This window comes from Blennius ocellaris (genome assembly GCF_963422515.1).
Source record: "Blennius ocellaris genome assembly, chromosome: 9".
Taxonomy (NCBI): Eukaryota; Metazoa; Chordata; class Actinopteri; order Blenniiformes; family Blenniidae; genus Blennius; species Blennius ocellaris.
Window position 1 is genome coordinate 13034103 of NC_137658.1, and position 21068 is coordinate 13055170.

Below are 21068 nucleotides of genomic sequence, written 5' to 3' on the forward strand. Positions count from 1 at the left end.
ATGGTAGCAGTTCCTCAGGTCTCCTTGAGTTCCTTAAAAGTTTCTCAGACACTCTCTTTATGCTTCTTATTTTATCATTTTCAGTTTAAATACTGCTTTCTGCTTTAATATACTTGTGTTGTCAGTCAACTATGGTAATATGCAATACTATAGCAGCATACTTTTGTCATAAAGGGACATCTTATGGTCGAAGATAGTATGCAATGCTATATTTTGATATATAAATCACTTCTTAACATTATTCACTTAGTTTTAAAGTCAAGACAGAAGATGTCATCAGGCCTGCTCATCGCTGCACTCGGAAAGCTCAAACTACACAGTGTATAACCTGCCCTGAGGTTACATTAATGACAACGTAAGGTTTAGGGTTAGTAGTCGTTTTTACTTAAAGAGTACCTAGAAATGATCAAAAGTTATTATAAAGTCCCCTGAAGGTTATTAATCCACTGTGTGTGTGCGTGTGTTTCTAAACAGGGAAAGTGTTTCAGGAGTGGTCGCACCTAGCCTCTTTAGATAATCTATTTATGTCTTTCACACTTCATTACGTCTGAAGCAAAAAAAAAAGAAAAAGAAAAAACTTGGCTCCGGAATAAGTTTATCAAATGTCTCAGTGTTATCAGTCCCAGCAGCAACAAGCCAAAAACGCGTGGCTGCAGCATACTAATCACAGCTTATACCGTTTGTCCCGACCTTGAAATTGTAAAATTCATAACATATACAAGCCTTTTTCTTGTCGTCTGAATAAAAATCCTTATCCGAAACGTCAGTTTCGCTGTTGTGAGATGTTTGTCATACATTAATAAAATATGAGAAAACAATGGGATTGTTGTGAATGAGATCCTGATGCTACACAGGCTGATTTCGGAGCTCTGTCTTTCTCCAGGGACTTGTGCTTTTTGAATTTGTTAACATTTGCACCCATTGACAACGACAAATAAACAATAGACATAAACTTGCTTTACAATGGGCGTGAGATAAATATGAAATAATTTCTCAAAAAGTCTGAAGCTCAATCTTCTGTGAATTTAATTCACAAATTAAAAGGAGAGATGTGGAACCACTCTTTCTCTTTCTGGACTTGAATAAATACAAAATGTGTATCACTGGTTATGGGTTCAGGTACTTAGTGAAAAATAAATAAATAATAAATATGCAGTCCAATTACCAACTTTAGATTTAATTTTGTACTGTAATTTTAAGACATTCTGATTTAATCTGAGTTGTTTTAGTGAAAAAAGAATGAAGCAAATCAGTGCCAATCACCAAACTCTGCAGAGATCTGGATGAAGTCCGCCCACACTTTAAATTTTTTTGTGTGAAGATACAAGTCAGCAGATTTTTCTTCATCTCCTCATCTCATTTGATGAATGTTTAAAAGCGTGTTTTTGTTTCATATTTGTTGTTCTTCAAATTATCACGTTTCAGGGGATAACAGAGTGTCGCTGTGCTTTGGTTAAACTGACTGAAGTGAGAGGCCCAGACTGTTTCACGGAGCAGCATTAGTAATTCATACTAAAACAGGCAATTATTGAGCTCATTAACTGATAATGCAGGCTGTGGTTTGCATGTCAATAGAAAGTGGTGTGTCTTTGGTTTTTCCATCCCGTTTCTGTCAGAGCTCTATCTCGACAACCCCATCTGGGTTTAATGCTAAGCTAATGAAATCTGAATATTTAACGAACAGTGAAATTCATCAAGTCAGTGCTTTGCAAGGGCAAAGATATTCACAAAAAAAGTTTCTTTAGTTCATTTAAGCAAGTGGAAAACGGATTTAGGGACACTGTCTGTTAAGACTCTCACGGTCATCCAGGGATGGAGGTAAATAGAGATTTGAAGCTTTTTCACTATTCATCTGAAACGGTTCACCGGTCTTAACTGGTGGAACTACGAATAAGACGAGATTTCAATATTTGCACTGTTCAAAATCTTATCATTATTAATGTTTGCCTTCGTTAGAAGAATTCTCATATTCATGAATATTTATTTTTAAAGTGGTAATTAACTCCTCTGAGTGTGGAGCTATAAAAAGATAGAATCAAGCGAGTTACATTCACGGATTTGGTTTTTCATTGCGTAATAGAAAGCCAAATGAAATATATGTATATAACAAATCTCATAAAAAATTATGTTGCCTTGATGTACGTGTAAACTAAGGAAACTGCCAGTTGAAAAACTTCTACTTCTAAATTAAGACAATCACATGACAATAACAAATGCTAAAAATGTCAGATTTAAAGACATGTGCAGATAAATGACAAGCCATATTATTATCCCACTTTATTGGTAAAAGCCAAAGCACTGGCATACAAATTACACAACATCAATAACGTGAACACAAAGCTAACATTGAGTTATCGGAAAAGACAATATTAAAAAGCATTTCTGAATATTTAGACAGGAGTAGCTGTAGCATAAGAAGTCATCATGACAATGTATGACACTTGGGCTTTACATTACCCACATTTGTACTGTGCCCACAAAACTATAGAGCCTATGTGTTGATTTTCATACATCCACCTAAATCAACTATGGAGTCATAATGAGCCTGCTTAAGGCCAACATTTATAGTTGACCTTCAGCCAAAATCCAGCAGGGAATGTCTGCAATTTAGAGAATACTCTGTTCCTTATACTGTAAGAATGTGTATATACCGGCATACACAAGAAACAATGTGTCCAGATTTGGAAAGAGCCTTTAAATAGATTAGAACCTTTGATTTTGTAGTATTTTAATAAGTTCTTTACAAAAGGTCAGGGGAAAAAAAGGTACAGCTTCTCATGGGGCTGGAAAAATCTTGTGTAATGTTTAATTTAATTCTCATGAGTCTTTGTAATTGTATATTTCCTCAAATAGAAATTCAATGAAAGTGTATCTTTCTGACAGGTAAGAGAAAACCTCCACTCGTCAAATCTACTGAAAAGTTTATTTTGCGTGCCTTTCACCAAGGGAAGAAAAATGATGAAGTAGTTGCCTCACATGAAGTGGTGCTAAAGCAGGTAATGTTGCATTCACAAGTAACTTAGAAGTAAAATAGGGTCATACTTCCCAGTGGGAAAGTGGGAGATTTTATTGGTCTGATGTTTCTGGACATTTCATCAGTTTTAATGAAAGTTTGTCTGTAAATCAGGGCAGAAATAATTTTGTGCGCATACGCAAAGTCAAACATTATGACACTCATTGATGCCACTTCAGTGACAGAAACTTGTCATTTGTAATGTATGACGCTTTATAGAAACTTGCAATAATTGCCCGGTGTGTGTCGAACAAAGAGAAGAGGAAATGTTCTTAAATTCTTGACCCTGATTTCATCCTCTCCTGGTTGATGAATGTAAAGATGAGACTTTCCTGAAGTCTTAAAGCAGCAACAAAATATGTCTGTACACTGGTAAATGGGAGCTTCTCAACTTGTAACTATACCACTACCTGGATCCATTATTAAAGGGAACGGATGGATTTAGACCATGGGAAATATGATGTTTCTTTCTGGATCAAGAACATAAAATCATACAGATTTGTTATAACACAAAGACCAAATCATTTGCAAATCATTTCCCCCTCCTGGCATGTATTGTGCAATAGACACACAGTGTGCAGACTAAACAAGCTTTTCCAGTGTGTTCTGTTGACTGCCAATATTTATCTGAAACATCAAGATGCCACATGCCTCTTTTCTCTCTCTTTTTTTTTCTCCCCCTGCAAGTCTTTCCATGTCAGGAGCTGTGTGGAGGAAACTGCCTGGCTGCCTGGTGTCCCACTGCTCCAGCTCCGCGCGTGCACGCTGTAATTAAACCATATATGGGCAGGTGCATGCGGGGAGTGGCACGCCCGGATCAGCTCGGGGTTTGACGGGCCTGCTGTGTCCTGTGGTCGCCCTGCCCCGCCTCCCTCCCCCTCCTCTCCTCTCCTCTCCTCCTCCGCTCAGCCTGCCAGGAAGTTCAGCAGCTCGGTCACCGCCCCGGCTCCAGCCCCCCCCCCCCCCCCTCCTCCTCCTCCTCCTCCCTCATCCATTGTTAGTAGCCTGGTTCACTTCGGAACTCTCCACCGAAACCTCTCAGCTCATCAAAATCCCTCACAGCCACAACTTTTTTTTTTCTTTAAAGGATCGTTTTCCTTTCTTAATCCACTTCTGAGAGGAACTAACTCGCTCGGCGGTGAAGAGCGCTTCTTTCCCGGGACTGTGAGGTGAGGAACAGGGAGGAAAAGTTTGGGAGGAATTCCGTCATTCCTCCATTTTGAACTTTTAAACTTTAGCTTGTTGTCGGGGAGCTTGTGGGGAAAACTTCGTTCGCACGTTGTGGACACACTTCCTGTATATCGACGATTCTGATGCTGTTTCAACACTTTTGGTCGAAGTTGTTCGTAGTGTTTGACGAAGGGCTGGTATTTGTCGGTTAGCATTAGCATTAGCAAGCCGTGTGTAAGCGACTCGGTGTCACCTGTGACCCAAAAATGAACGCAAATACGCGTCGGAAACTGTTAAGTTCTCGTCCCCGGTCGGAAAGTTTGTGCGCTTGTTCCCACTCGCTGTTACTAACGTTGATACGAGGTAGCTGAGTTTGTTTATGTTGCTCGTTGTCGGAGGTTTTAAGTTGAGCTACTTAACCTGTGTTAGCATTGTTAGCATCCAATGCTAAGAGACCAGGTGATCGACCCACCCTGCCGTTCCTTCACGGTCACCGTTTTTTGAAACTTTGTCCGGGGTCGTGTCCCTTTTACGCCGAACTTTTCATCTATATACAATCACAGGTGTCTCTAAAAGTAGTTCGGATCGTTACAAGTAACTTGCGAGTAGACTCGAACCTGACAGATTGCTTCCGGTAACTTTTTGAGATGTCTGGTTTAGGAGCTTGTTTTGCCACACCCAAACCCGGGGGGGTAGACCCAGTTTCACCCCTTCCTTTGCTACTCCTGTTACCTTGAATAATCCAGTTCTGGATCTTGTTTATAAACTAGTTTGTATGTAAATGTACCTCCAAGTCAACGTGTGGATTACCATGATCTAATCAACACTGTCTTAAAGAATTAGTGCTGCGGATTTACACTAATGCCATTTTATTAAAATGTTATGTTTTGTATTTATTTCAAGCCAGGGTAAAATCATATCAAAACTAGCACATTTTAGAGTTATCAGTGTACTGGAGATGACAACAGTGAAATGAGTTATAACCTTGGCAGACCATCTGCAGCCAAGCGCACAGGCTGGCAATTCCTTTTGATTAAACCTTAAAAAAAGGGGATATGTCACAAGTGCAATCAATCAATATGCAGACCAGAGGGGTATTGAAGTTAAAATTGGAAGTAGATCGCATATTAAATGGAAGTTGACTATAATATCAGGTTGTCATCATCCTTGTGTTCTCTCATTGCTTGCAATATTCTCTTGACTTTGTTGACAATGTAGGCTAATGGCTCGTTCTGACATTTTTCTCATCATACAGCTGACCAACTTTTCAGTTGCAACCCCTCAGCCCTCAGGGCTCACTGATTATCCCTGCCCCTCCATGTTTGATAGCTAATCAATAGACTTGCAGTCACTGCCCAAAAGGAGAGATCGAAATGGGGCCACATCATTGCTGTATTCTGTGAGGAATGGAGCATTGCTGGCACTAACAAAGGCCTCCTTTATATATATTATTCTGCAGACAATTTGAGACTGGTATATATAAAAGAGGGCCACCAATCTTGTATTTTGTATGTTTTGTTCAATTATTTAAGAAACCCTCTTTTGGAGCTGAAAGATGTTCACTTACATTTTTGAGATAAATCTGTTGTTTTCTATTTAACCATGTTGCTTTGTCTTTCTCTTAGTTAACTCGACACCATGACAACCATCAACACAGCAAACATCAACTTCAAATGGGACCCAAAGAGCCTGGAGATTCGAACTCTGGCAGTGGAGAGGCTTTTGGAGCCACTGGTCACCCAGGTATATGAACACATTGTATTTTACGTGGTGTTATAGGATGGGATGCAGGTACTTTGTGATTAAAATTAAACATCTAAATCACGAGAAGCTTTATGCACTTTATTTTGTTACCTACGGCCTGAACAGCAATAAGAAGTTGGGAGAATTATGTAAACTGGTGACCTGTCCAGGTGGATATTGCCTTCACCCATAGTTAGCTGGGAACCGGCTCCAGTGCCCCACAAACCTGTACAGGATAAAGTGGTATTTAAAAAAAATGGATGGATGGGGCCTAGGTAGGAGGATGCAATGTAGTTGGAGTTATGGTTCATCCTCCCACACGTATTATTAAATTAGGATCTCAGCATTTTACCAGTTCAAGATTTTAATGTTTTGTGTTGGTGTATTCAGCAATAAATGTTAAGAGCAAGATTCGTATCATATAATGGATAGTAATGACCAGTCTGCATAAGTGTTAAACTCATAATCCATGCACAAAGCATAAGACACTTTTTTTTGGTTGATTATTCCTTTTTTCTAACAATGTTTACTGGTAAGTAGTCGAATACTATTGAAATGCCTGGTCATATTGCCACACTTGTAAGGAATATGCATTTATAGAATGGGCAGCAGAGACCAGGGTGTCATGATGAATTCGAAATAGAATAGAAAATACTCTAATAATTCCAGAGGGAAATTCTTATACAGTATTGCTTGGCACAAAGTACAATATAGCATATAGAATGTTAGACTATTGAATAAGTCTGAATACAAATTAAGTAAATACTAATATGAGAAGTCTTCATCTCCATATGTCTTGGCATTGAGTTCTCCTTCAGTGACATGTGCTGGGTTCCATTGAAAGAGCGGGTGCTCTCACCAAAAGTGTTTGCCTTGATTTATCCACTCTTTGACACTACAGTGCAAGGGTGGTGGCAGAATAGAGACTCGTTTGACACATTTTTCATGAATGCAACCCAGCTAAGCATCTGTGCTGTTCATTCCACAAATCCACGTTCTTTACAAATGTGAGGCACTTTAAAAAGGGAATAAAGAGGCTATTTGACATCATAAGAAGCAACAATCATTGGGAAAAGTACAAAGTTCCCAAGTACAACTGAAATCCTGAAGCATTTGTTTGTGTTACTGATCGTTTCTGCTGCAGGTCACCACTTTGGTAAACTCCAGCAACAAAGGTCCCTCCAACAAGAAGAAGGGGCGCTCCAAGAAGGCTCATGTTTTGGCGGCGTCAGTAGAGACCGCCACGCAGAACTTCCTGGAGAAAGGAGAAAAGATTGCCAAAGAAAGTCAGTTCCTTAAGGATGAGCTGACTGCTGCTGTGGAGGATGTCCGCAAGCAAGGTATATTGAAAATGCATATTGCAGCAGTGTGCGACTTCTCGGCTGTACAGAGTGCTTCTTAAGATAGTATGGATGATAAATAAATCATAAGCTACGTACATATCATGTGCCCTCGTCGAAGACCTTGATATAAGAATATGCTTTGAGCCTGATAGATTTCTTTTTGCTGTGGCCTTTATTTCAGGGATCCCATTAATAGACTTTTCATTTCGGCATTCAGACGGTTCACATTCATTTCACAGGAGATCCCATCATTGCCTTGCCTTCTACCTGGCTCTATTTTAATCATGTCTTAATGTGTGCTCCGTTATCCCACTGTGGGGTTGCTTGGCATGGGTAGGGACTCGAGCATCGATGATCCTCCTGCCTTCAGTTTTAGTGTTATAGCGTTATTTTGTGCTTGTAATTTTACTGTAGTTTGCCACAACCTTGTGTATGAAATGAAGCAGCCAAGGCGTGATCAAAGAGGATATTTTTAGTGTGACATTCTGCTGGTTAACTGAATATGATCCGGGGGTACAGGACTGAGACAACCAATTTTTTAAACTTGACTAATTTCCTCCTATTTTCACGGGTTCCAAAATGATTGGACAATTGCCACATGGTTTAATTGCCATGTTTGAGTCCTGTTCCCTTTGTTATGGAATGACAAATTACAGAGATTAAGAGGTCCAGAGTTAATTGTAAGTGAATTTTCATTTTGTGGCTTGGTACTTTCAATATGCAGTTAAAGAGGTGTCGTTGGAAGTGATGGAGGGCATCATTAGGGCTGAAAAAATTAAATGGAACCTGTCAGGGTGACAGGAGAAGCTTTAAGAGTGGCAACACAAAATTGATAAAGATTCACAAAGTCAGTGATTGCTGCATTGTGGAGATAGGATGTGTGTAGTTAAGAAAAAAAGAAAAATGGCCTCACAATATCCGGTCATGATTATTCTCGAGAATTCAGATTCATCATTGTGCCCCCCTCCCCGGGGAGGCCTTGATGGAGATAACAGTTTTGGCTCAAAATACAAACTCCTGGGGACATTCAAGAACAGAAAGGCCAGATGGGCATTTGTTTGGAATCAATCAAAGAAGTCAGCCCAGCTCTGGAGCAGGATTCTTTCAGCAGATTAAACAAACAAAGGTTTAGTTGAACCAGAATGAACACAAGTGAAGCATGTTTGTCAGACATAGCGGATGCATAGTTGGAAGATATTTAGCTGCCAGTGCACTTTGTTCTCTGCTGTTTATTAATAAAGGGACTGAGGACAATTTCAGATGTTTGAGGAGCTATACTTTCTGTATCTAATCTAATTCATAAATAAAACTGATAGTGCAGTGTCGATGCATAATGACCCAAAACATTAAAAAAAAAAAGTGGCTGAAGGGTTTCCTAAAGCAAAGCAATGGACTGTTTTAAATGCTCTGTTCAGTCACCTGAGTTCCTCCCAATTGACCAAGCATTTCACTTCATAAAGACATGCAGAGTATTTAAATGTGTCTGTAGTAAAGCGACTAACAGGAAGAATGAGCATTCAGTTACAGCTGTTGGTTTCCAGACTAAAATGCAAATCCTTACAGTAAAGGACTGCTTCAATTATAAGAAGTCATTCTTGTATTTCTAATTGTGTTGAATTGTCCAATTATTTTTGACCCCCGTGGAAAAAATGGCTCCTTATAATAAATGTAATCGTTACTGCAACTTGGACTAAATTAATTAAATAAAAAAATAAAAAAGTTTCTCAAACGCATTTAGTTTCTTCTGAGATCTATAGTGTGTAAGCGGTGACAAATCATTGGCAATTTCACCTCTGAAACACTTATTGATTCGACTGCATGACGGCTTTTGGAGTGTTCACGCACACACCTGTAGTCGCAGAAAATCTTTGTCACTCTGTAACGTGCAGTGTTGTAACTCAAGTTTATAGTCTGTATCTATAACAACTTGAAAAGTATCTTAGTATATACTCGGATACTTATCTGGTGAACATGATTGAAGGATTGTATTGTTGGCTTCGAGGAATCGTCTGGCGTTCTCTGTAAAGATAATCTTCATGGAGTACCAACTTGGTTATATGGCAAAAATAACACGCATGCTGTACCCTCTCATGTTCCTGCTTTTTAATCGAAATGCTTCCCTTTTTAGCCACAGCCACGGAAATGAGAACAGCAGAGCGTACGAAGTGATGAAAAACGAGAGGGGAAAAAAAGTTTTCCGATGTCGCTGATAATGTCAGATTTATTTAAATGACTATATCTACCTACCTGGTGGGAGTCCACTCGCATACACTCCATTTCCAATTCAATTTCATGACTCCCACAAGTCTGGGGACAGAAATTCACTATCACCAGCCAATGAAATTACTATTTGTCTTGCGATAGCAGGTCCTATAATCTAACAACCACACGAGCGAGTCTAATTTACTCCTTTCTGCTCCGTATATCTGTCTTTTGACACACTAGCAGACCACTGAGACCAGGGAGCTGCGACTGCGGGGTGGCTGTTATCACCGTCTTAAGTGACATCTGTGTCACCGTGTCTTTTCTCCCCAGATGCCCAGCAAGCTCGATACACCCCCCCCCCCCCCCCCCACCTCTGCTTGAGCTGTGCTTGGAGTCGTGGGGGGGAGGAGGGGGTGGAAGACATGTTGTTGGATAGCCTGCGCACTGCTCAGTGCCCAGGAATGTTACTGTAGTTGTGGTACGCTGTCACCGGGCTGGAATTCAGTGACTGTTGTTAGCTGGTGCCTGGGCCTGGCTGTCAGCTATGCCACGCTGCTCACTGGAGCGTGCCTGGACTGATAATACGGCCATTGAGTAGGGTAAACCCCCCTCCTCCACTCTGGACTCAGAAGGCATTTTCCACCCAGCTGTGACTTACCAGCTGTTTGGGATGGAGGGAAAACTCCGTGATGGTAAACGATGACTGTGGTTAAAATGCATGGCGAAGATGCTCGTGGAGCAAATCTTTCTTTCCCTCGCAAATCTTTGAAGATTTAGGGGCTGTGCTTCTTTCCATAACTTACTCGGTGAACTTTGCAGATATATTACGTTTTAGTGACACACTAATGGCAATTCATCACAAAAACTGGCAGGCATTTCTTTCCCGCTTTGATGCTTTGTCTTTACTCAGCCATTTCCGTCTGCCCTTGTCCTTGTTCTTGCTGTCTTGCCCTTTCCTCCCCTCTCGTCTGTGTCTTTGTTGTCCTGCTGTTCGGCAGCCTTATTGTGTGATATACATTTTAATCATTTCATCATGCACTTGGTGGGCTGCAGGTGAGCGTTAGATAGATGAAAGTTTATTAAAGGAGCTCTGATCACTATCTGCCCCCTGAAAATGGCCTTATTGATTTTGCTCACGGGGGGGGATAACAGCCTGCGACTGTGGACTGTTTGAGGTCTGTGTTGTCGATCATTTGCACAAATGGCTCTGGCTCTCAATCAGAGTGAAATGGGGACAATCTGCCAGAGATAGTGGTCTTTAGTTTTCTTAAATAAACAGTGTGCCACTGAATTATGAACCCATCTCTGAGTTTGAGAATTTTGTTTCGCAAATCAATCCATCCAGGATCAAAACTTAAAGTGATTTTACAATTTTTTTTCCCCCATAGAGGAAGTTGCAGATTATTGTAAATGCTTGCTAGAGGGCAACTGCTGAACTGAAGGTCAAGGACAAATGCTTGTATTTGGAAATTTGTAGGTTAGAGAGGGGTTGGCTTTAAAAGTTGAATTCCAAAATACATGACTATGGATGCCCTCAAACCAGACGGTGTGCCTGATAAACTACATGACACAACATAGCTACTTGGACATGGACAGTATTTTCTGGTGCTTTCATCATCATATCAAAAGATATGATGATGATGAGGTCAAGATTCTTCATACATATTATTTAATGTTTGGAAATCGAGTAGTGTGACTGACGGTTACTGCTGATTAAGCACTGCTAAAGCCATAATCACTTCTGTGTCACACTTGGTTCACAGCTGGTGTTTTGTGTCGACTAAAACATTGCCTGAATTAGATGTTCTGTAAATGAAGCTTTCTATCCTTGGCAAAAACTGTGCCTTTTTGGCTTGAATTCAATTTCTTTCAACACTTACCTAGATTGTCTTTATATTGGGCTGTACACCTTATGAGGACCGTGCATCTGAGCCAACCCTGCAGCGTTGCAGGAACACTGATGGAGGCGATAGGCAGACATGAGCAGAGCAGCTACTACCTTGATTCTGAGGAGGAGAAACAATGTCAGCGTTGTTGTAAACTTCTCAGTGCCAATCGAAGTGTCTGTTAACATTTGATTTCTAGATGATTGTTGCATTAAAACAAAATGGTCAAGAGGCTATAGAAATTGATCCGTTCATTTATAAAATGTAACTTCATTTGTGTGTTGAAGCATATTTTTGATGAAGCAGTTTTTGTGTTTTTGAAATCGGAGACTTCCAAACAACATCCGGATACAGTCTCATCGAAACCAAATCTCTTGGGCTAATTCATATCTATTAAATATTGGCACTAACTTATGTTAGCTCTTGAATGCTTTTCAAAGTAACTGACAGTGCAATTTCAAGTCGTGATTGCTGAAGTGAGCACTTTTTCAACTCGCAGTCACTCGAGATGCTGGCATTGGGAATAGCTAGAGGATGAGTTGACTAGCATGACCTTAAAGTTTCTCTACCAGAAAAAAAATCTTTGAAATATTCTTCTATTAAAATGTATCACTTCTATAGCATTTAAGCAGCTCAAGCAAAAATATCAACATTGGACCGATTCAGCCGGGGGGGAGTCAGACTTTCTCAAAAGGACTATCCTTTTGTTAGAAAATGTTTCTGTGATCATAAGACGTCCACACACACGGGGGATGTGCCGCAAAATTTAAACGCTGGAAATCCGTATTTGAGTATAATAACGGAACTTCCTTCAGAATGGTTTGGACAACCTATTAGAGTTGTATATTAACAACTAAAACTTGGTACTAAACTTGTAATTTTTCCTTTGGGACTACGGTAGAGTAACTTCAAGAGACTGTTTCTCACTTTAGTTACCAAAAAAAAAAAAGTGATTCATTTTGATTGATGTTTCACTTGAGATTGCTAATATTTTCTAAATATATTGACATTTCGCCAAGCTTGTGGTCGTCCAGCATTATTTGAGGCTCACCTAAGTCACCGAAGGTGCATTTTAGAGTTTGCAGCTTGTTGCCGTAGCCAATCACCTCTTGATGTTGGTGTCGGTTGTAAAGACACCACCTGTATTGTTCAGATTTCTTGTTCTTGGCTGCATTGATGGCAGCAAAATGAGGAGCAGTCATTAGTTTCAGCTTATGTTTTCAAGAACTCACACAGCCCCATTTGAATTTGAAATGATGTTCTCAGAATCTGGACTTACTTTCCAGCAATTTCTAAACATGTTTTCAACAACAACAAAAAAAGCCTAAGAACTTCTCATTTGGTTTGCGGATAAATTATGGGTGCATAAATGATCAATGTAGATGTTTTGCTTCTGAAGTATGTTTTGATTATGACATTTGATCGTGTGTACCCAAGCTACTAAACTGAGCTGACCCGAGAGAGCAGTAACGTTCTGCTTTTCCACGTGCTTTTTCATGAAGTTGGTTTGACTTCCTTTTTTTTTTTTTTTCCGAAGCGCATCAATCAAACACCGGTTTCCCACAGTTAATATTCCGGTGACGTTCAGTCGGACATTATTCTTCTGAGCGGTGCAGGTGGCGTGTGTGCTCACAACATCTGGAGGTAGATTTAAAATGAACCCTGCAAGTAAAAGAAGGCATAATTGCTGGAGTCAAAAATATTTAAGCTGAGGTAAAACTATGGTTATTCTGAGCCGGGTGACTCGCTGTATGTACAGAGGCAGCGGGAGAAATGAGACGGGGGGTGAAGAGGAAAATAGAAGAAACTGAGGTGCCTGATCAGTTTGGGAATCGGCCTGTCTGAGCTGTCTCGCATTCACCGCCCTCTTGTTCATTCTGTTGGGGAACTTATTGACTGCCCGTCGCCAAAACACTTGGACTACATTCCAGAGGTCTGAGCCAAGAATTTACTTCACCTTGTATCTAAATACAGCTCGCTTGTTATCTTGGAGTAAGAGACTACACCATCGCTTTGACTTTGAAAAGAAACACCGCACCACACTCTTGACTCCACACCACCGGTTAATAGGAGTTGTGTTTCTTCCAATACGTCATCACAATATTTTGTTACAGCTCTACACATAACCCATTGCTGTTCTTGAAAGCACCTGCTGTTATCTAAACACTTTCTGCGGCGCTGTGCTGTGTACCTTTTTGTTCTGGCATAATATTTTCAAGGAATATAGCAGAGCTTTAAAAAAGCAGACACTTTGATCTTTATCAAAATTAAATAGTCTTATTGTAGGAATAAGACACTCGTCAGGTTTTGCTACTTTGATTTTTTGTTACTGTAGAAACTTGCAGTCAAACAACTGTTGGTGTCCTGGGTGATGTGCTTACCGCTGCATGCATGCGTCAAGTGCAGCACTGGAATATGTGCACAGCACCGCGGGGAGCACAGCCATCCTGCAACACTCGCCTGCGTAAATATGCAGGTCTCCTCTCTAAAGAAATGGGTTGATTAGGTTTGCTCGACATATCGGCTTAACCAAAGTAGGATTTATTTCTTTTTGGCTGACTTTGTCTTTGTGAGTTGAGCTTTTTCTTCAAGCAAAATTTTTTTAGCTCTGTCTTATTGAATAGTCAATTTGTAAACATCGATCTGGTCTTTTTTCCAGACTTAGCAGTTTTTTCCTGAACGCATATAACATACAGCATAGAAAATCCAGTGAGGCCTTGAAAGCCCCTTCTTCTATAACACTAATTTCATACCTACAGTCTATTCAGGTGGAGAAATTCAGCAGATCCACATGGTTTCGAACTGTTGGAGGAAACCTACTCAGGAGAACATGCAAACCACTCACAGAAAGATGACAGTGCAAAAAATCTTCGTGGTTTCATTCCCGCTTAAACATTTAACAAATGACACAAATTGCTATCACCACATTCGCCCAGATTAACGTAGTGTCATATGTGTGACTGTGATGTCCATGGATCTTTACTGTAATTTTTCTTTCTGTTTTATGCTAACTGTTTCTCAAAAAACACCTTTTTTTTTTTGTTCAAAGCACTGCTGCAGAATTACTAAATCTGCTCTCTGTATGAACAGATTGTTATAGAAGAAAGTGTTTGGCAGGATGGTAACAACCAAGCAGACCATAAACTGCAAAAAATAATTTGTCTTTTCACAACACGTCATTGTTGTGAGAATAATTCATGTGGCTTGTCATTATCTAGTTTATTTATTTATTTTTATTTCCCCTTCAATCTCTCTGCATCATTTAAAAATAGACAAGATAAGTGCTTGTCTCTTTGTTGCCTCGGGCTCTTTTAATGCAGTCGTGGTGGGTATGAGACCTTTTTGAGAATTTGAGTTTGCCTGTGCCTCCACTGAAGTGAACTCTGGATCTACTGTTGTGTTCATGATGTGGGTCTACAAGGTCTTTGTGTGGCCAGTCAACTGTGCAGACCCATCCAGTGGAGGACAAAGCCTGGTGCTGGGCAAACCAGACAGTGTGGCTTTTGTCATGGTTTTGACCTCTTTTCTTTACAAGGGCTGCGTGTGCATGTCTGTGTGGCGGCACAAATACTCTGTGTGACACGTACTGACCCTTTGCAGGCGGCAAGGATGCATCAGACTGCAGACTCCCACAAACTCATCTGAATCCCTGCGCCAACCTTCACTCGGACCCGAGAATGAAGTGATACGAAGTGCAATGGTCAGATGTTGCAGTGACTTCCAACAGACACATTTGTGGCCAAATTTGGGAACGGGGAGGATTATTATCCTCTTTACTATCAAATTTCACACAAATGTCTTGTAGGATAAAATAAAGTGCTGACATTTTACATTCAAAAGGTCAACGTGACTGTAGCATCAGAATATTCTGCATAAAACATTTTCTAAGCCATTATTCAACTCTAACTTAGGAGCAGAAGAGAACATTATGACCATATCTCATATTTTGTCAGCATGTTGATTGAGCGCACTCGTCTGTGATGCTCACCTTGAGACTGTGACGTTTATGTAGATCCTCTGCTCGGCTGACTTAACAAAGTATGTAAATGCTTTAGGAATAAAGTATTGTATGAGTGATTAATGGATATTAGTAATTCAGGGGACTTATTTGTCATTGTGTACCAAATGTATATATTTGATATCCGGGGATGGAGATGAGTTGGCTGACTGATGGTCACAATTTCATAGTAGTCCACAATGGATTTTGATGGCTTGTTATATATAAATGGCAAAGTTAGTTTGGTTTGAGCCCCCAACCCCCCCCCCCCCCCTTTTATTTATTTATTAAAATTTTATTTTTTTTCTCTACTTTGAAACTAATGCAGATGTTTTGCTTTGTCATTCATTGCCAGGTGACTCGATGCGACAGGCCTCAGGCGAATTTGCAGAAGACCCCTGCTCCTCTGTGAAGAGGGGCAACATGGTCCGTGCTGCCAGAGCCCTCCTTTCTGCAGTCACACATCTGCTGGTGTTGGCAGACATGTCTGATGTGTACAAGCTCCTGCTGCAGCTTAAACTGGTGAGATATTTGCATTCCATACATTATAAATCAATGTATGGATGATTCTACCTCGCCGGCTGTCATTCTCTTACGCACCTACCTCTGCTGCTGTATAGACTGTTTTCACGGTATTTCTTTTGAATTTCAAAGCGTTGCTTCAACACAACTACTTCTGCTACAGAAACAGAACAATTATAGAATTTCTAGCAGATTGGTCTCACTCAAACATAAAGCAAAGCCAAACTTGTTTTAGTTTTTGTCTTCTCTCTTCCCTGCCACCTTGCCTGCATGTCCAGGCTTGTTTAGGGACAAACGATTGATGGTATGAGCTTGGATGACCCCCAGCCCTTCTATCAGTATCCGCACTTTAATGAATGAATTTATTAACTGAAAGCTCCATGTGAAGATATCAAAACAGAGAAATCTGCCTTAATTTTTTATTTATTACAATTTGATGTCTTTTCATCTCTGGGAACTTGAGATGATGAGAAACGGCTTATTAAAATCACAGCTTGATTGATTGGCTTAGTTTGATTGTAATTTTGAAAACTGCTGCTGTCTCGAGGAGTGCAATCCTAGCATGCAGTTCAACATTTTAATGCAAACATCTCACTAATGAGTTGTAGGTTAGTGTTGTGCAAGCGGATCATTCACTTTGTGTAAATTGAACAACATACATTAATGAGCTGTATTCCCGTTCGTCACTGTCTTCAGCATATTCTGCTTCCCCCCCGCGTGTCAGGTGGAAGACGGTCTGGTCAAAGTGCGCGGCGCAGGAACGGAGCAGGACTTGGGGATCCAGTATAAGGCCTTGAAACCAGAAGTGGACAAGCTGAACATGATGGCTGCCAAGAGACAGCAGGTAATCTACCGTTGCAGTGACAAGGTCAGGTCGTAGGTCCAGAGATAGCCACTGGATTTAATTGACTTGGTCGAGGGAGGTCTTCAGCAACATGAAATTCTATTAGTGGTTTCGTTGCTCATCACAAAACAAGCTCTCCAACCCACACAGTTAATGTTAAGTTAAACGGTGGGCTACAGCATGCGGTACCGCCTTACGCTTTCGTAAAGTACTTAGACACAGAAAGCATGAGCAATCTCCTTATTACCACTTACAATGACGTTAGCTAAGAGGAGAGACCATAAAGGCTCGGCTCTAAATGTGACCAAACACATTTCCTTGATGACGGATATAAGACGTGGAACACAGGCTTTCCTCACTCCAGTCAAAGTGATAGTAAACTGTGAGGGGCATTACATTACAATACGTTGAGGTATCTGATTGAATTATGCATTTTTAGAATTTTGCAATAAAAAAAAAAAAAAAAATCCAGATTTTTAATGCTCAGTTTTGATCAGGCAAGTCATCATGTAGGGTCAAGCAAGCAGTGGCTGGAGTTTAAAACCTTGTACATATTTCACACTGATGTTTGATATCTTCATGCATTTCTGGTAAAAGAAGCACGTTCCAGATTGATGGTGATCTCTAATTGATGCACACTGACTAGTTTGAGCTGAGATCTAAATTCGTCAATGTTGATGGTGGAGAGGAGACGCCATGCAAACATGCAGGTACACCATAGGTGTGGTGGTGGTTTCCAAATTGATTAATCCAAACACTTCCACCGGATGTTGAATGAAGAAAGGACACAAAGCGCAGCTTTAAATTTATTTATTTATTTATCATTTATAAAGTCACTTGAAGTAATTCTTTGACGGGTAACTGATAATTAAACATTTAACCCCTAGAAATGAGTTATAAACTGGTGTGTATTTAAAAATGGATGAGTTGCTACATCAAACCAACACTTTCACTGGCATGAGGATTTGAAGGTTAACATGTCCCACGTGTGAAGCAAGCATCGGAGCATGTAAAGGAAGGTGAGCTATTGTCTGAAAGTCTAGTTTTTTTGCACGGCACTGCTTCTCCGGAGGTACAAATTTGACTCTGCTGCATTTTTATGAAAATGTTGTTTTCACACACATCATAAAGTGTTTAAATAATGTAGGTGTGGCATTTTAGAGTCTACTTGAGTTTCATTGGGCACCAACTCTTGCTCTGAAAACGCCTATATCCCATCTTGAATTACAGATTCCACCCTCCAGACAACTGTGCTCTACATTGACTGCGTCAGAAAAACAAGTGATCAATGAATATGACAAAATGATCACTGATAATTTTGAAAGAAAATTGAGTTGTCGTGACACTTTTTGTTAGGAACAGAAAGTTTGAAGCTGAAGCGGTTGCAGGATCTAATGGGAGATGAGTCGTGGTGGCAGAAGCCCTGGTAGTGTTCCAATTGGTGGCCATCTTTTGTTTTTTTTAAAGCCATAAATCTGTGCCGGCGATCACTATCTCCTCTCCTCCCTCCTATGAGGATCTAATTGCAATACAATGCTGAGGTCTGAATAGTAACGCATTAAATTGCAAAGGCACATTATAATGGCCTGATTATGAATGTGTTGTGTTACCGCAGGGGACAGAAATAAATCTGGGTCAACTAGAACAAACTCTGTCACACTTGGTGTCTCTGTAAGGGCATAACAAGTTCTTTCTGGATCCAATGTACACTCCCCCCCCCCCCCCCCCTCCCCCCCCAATCTCCTGGTTTAACCCTGATTTAAAAATGTTTTTTTGTTCTGTCCTGCTTTCCACCTCATCCTGCCAGGAGCTAAAGGACGTCCACCACAAGGACCAAATGGCTGCCGCGCGCGGAGTGCTACAGAGGAACATCCCCATGCTGTACACAGCGTCCCGTGCCTGCCTGCAGCACCCTGACGTGGCGGCCTACAAGGCGAACCGTGACCTGATCTACAAGCAGCTCCAGCAAGCAGTGTCTGGCATCTCCAACGCCGCTCAGGCCACCACCTCTGAAGACTCGGCGCTCAATCAGACAGCAGGGGGTGGAGAGCTTGCCTTTGCCCTCAACAATTTTGATGTAAGTCAAATGAGTCGTTTCCAAGTCACCACTCATTTAATTTCTAATTTTATTTTATCCTGCTGCATATCAAAGTATCTTCCCAAATACTATAATAGTGAACTGAAAGCATAATTTTCACTGAAAGTTTAAATTTTAGGCCCTAAAAAAACCACACATGAAGGGCATGCTTAGAGATTTTGAAGTTTGATTCTATTTAGATGAACCCAACCGAGAGGTAAGATGGCCAAAACGTCTCCAGGGGGTTAAAGTGAGGTGAAATAAGGATGAGCTATGTGGTCAAATCCAGCAATGGCTCGTGGGTACATGTACATTCTTGTGTCACTACTGCCTCATTCTTGATTTGCTTCAAAGTCGAATGAAAGATATTTACTGAGCTGCAGCTTTCAGAGTTTACAAATACATGTTTTAAAATGACTTTAGTTTATATAAAGGTTTAACTAGTTGTATCATATTTTATATGCAGTGGGAAACCCATTTTAATTTCATTCAATATCTGGAAAAATGCCAAGTTTGCATTCTAAATGCCTTAAAATTATAACTGCAAACACATCATCTACCGCTATCCCTTCATGTCTTGCTTACTGTTATGTTTTCTTTTAAAGTTCTCTGTTGTTCAAACTCTATTTGTAAAGTTTCAGTTACATTACTCTTTGAACCCGAACCAAATTCATGACAGGGCTGCTAATTATGGCCTTTTAAAAAAACTTCACCAGAATAACCCACAATTCTTAATATTGACTTGAAACAACATTAGGATGACGGCTGGATGAGGCAAAGAGCTACTCACCTTAATGCGACCTATGGAGACAAATGCAAAGGTGACTTGCATTTTCCAATGTTGCCGACGTCTGCCAGACTTGCAAGACTCCCAATATACAGGCACTACATTCACATTGAAGCAGATTCAAACAACACTTAACAGTCACAAATTGAACTTTGTAGAATTTAAAGTTTCAACTGTGTTCTCGCAAGATGCATTACTCATCTTATTTAGTCATTTAACAAGTCGCAATGTGTGACTTGATGTGTTGCTCCTGCTGTGCCACTGTTTATGCAAGTGATTGGTGCAATCTGCATGTTTTGCATGCCCGCGGCTATATGATGCATGATGTAGTTACTCAGTTTTAAGATGTATGGTTTGGGTCTTGGTTCAGGTACCTTCAGTGCAGCATTCAGAGGCACAACATCAATGACATTTTTTTTTTTATTATTTTTTTAAACGGGATGTGTAGCTCAGGCTTGTATATGTATGATTCCAAGAGGACATTGCACAACGATGGATTGGTGAAACTACTAGTCCATTACACAGTGCAGAGCGACGCTCACACAAACTACATGTAATCAGGAGTCGCCTATTTAACTCAGAAATGTGGTTTCAAAGTTGAATTAACCTAAAAGTCATGTCTGCAAGTGACAAAGTGCTCAAATTGGCCAACATTCGCTCTTTTTATTTTTTATTCTTTTTGGGTCAACACCGTAGACGGTCTTCAGAGAGAGTGTAGGCAAACAAAAGATACAGACCGTGTCGTATTTACACTCTGTGTGAGCTCCATATGGACACCGTTAGAGTCACACCATACATGCACCCATGTTTGCAGAGAAGTCGGGAGTCTGGCTGTGCATGAAGGCTCACATACGCTATCAATGCTCAATAATGCCAACGGATCGCCCCGCCGTACGGTACTCGCCATACGACTGCACGACCGGGCCCAACAAACATGTACTGTTGCACTCAACATATGCTTATTGCAAAACATGTTTTTTTCTGTTAAGTGATCCAGGGCAGTGGGAAGTTACTTATTTTTGTTTGTGAAGCACTTTGAGGGCTGCGAAAATGGTGGAAAAGTGCTTTATAATTGAAGTCTATTCACCATTTGTTTGATGTAGATAAGAGGGAAACAAATTGATCTGACTGAAGTTGATGACAGTTTGTCATCAGGCACTTGTTGTCCTGCATGTTGATGCTATTGCACCTGTGCTACAGCCAAATACAACTTTAGCTTGTTATTGGGTGGTTTTTGTGAAACACATTCTCATTTGGATTAACCTCAGGTGACTGAGTTTGCCCGTCAACAACAGTAAGCTGTCGGCACAAATAGCTCTGTTTCTTTGTGATGTTACTGTGGTGACACGGGTTTGTTTTTGTATTTGTGCCACTGACAGCGGCTTCAGGGGATATATTAGTTTGGCCTCAGATCACTCGACTTTGTCTTGCTCTGAATCTTGGATGGAGTGTGGGTAAGCTATGAAAGAACTTGGGGTGCA

At 40.5% G+C, this 21068-nt stretch overlaps 1 protein-coding gene across 1 annotated transcript in view; it reads left to right on the plus strand.

The window, feature by feature from the left end:
* The first annotated feature begins 4012 nt into the window (after positions 1 to 4012).
* ctnna1 (catenin (cadherin-associated protein), alpha 1) overlaps positions 4013 to 21068 on the plus strand; it is a 78760-nt gene continuing 61704 nt past the window's right edge. Inside the window, exons 1-6 of the mRNA XM_080502653.1 lie at positions 4013 to 4182; positions 5809 to 5926; positions 7071 to 7266; positions 15713 to 15879; positions 16604 to 16723; positions 18531 to 18800. Coding sequence (XP_080358779.1) covers positions 5822 to 5926; positions 7071 to 7266; positions 15713 to 15879; positions 16604 to 16723; positions 18531 to 18800 — 858 coding nt within the window. The 5' untranslated portion in view covers positions 4013 to 4182; positions 5809 to 5821. The remainder of the gene's footprint in view (positions 4183 to 5808; positions 5927 to 7070; positions 7267 to 15712; positions 15880 to 16603; positions 16724 to 18530; positions 18801 to 21068) is intronic.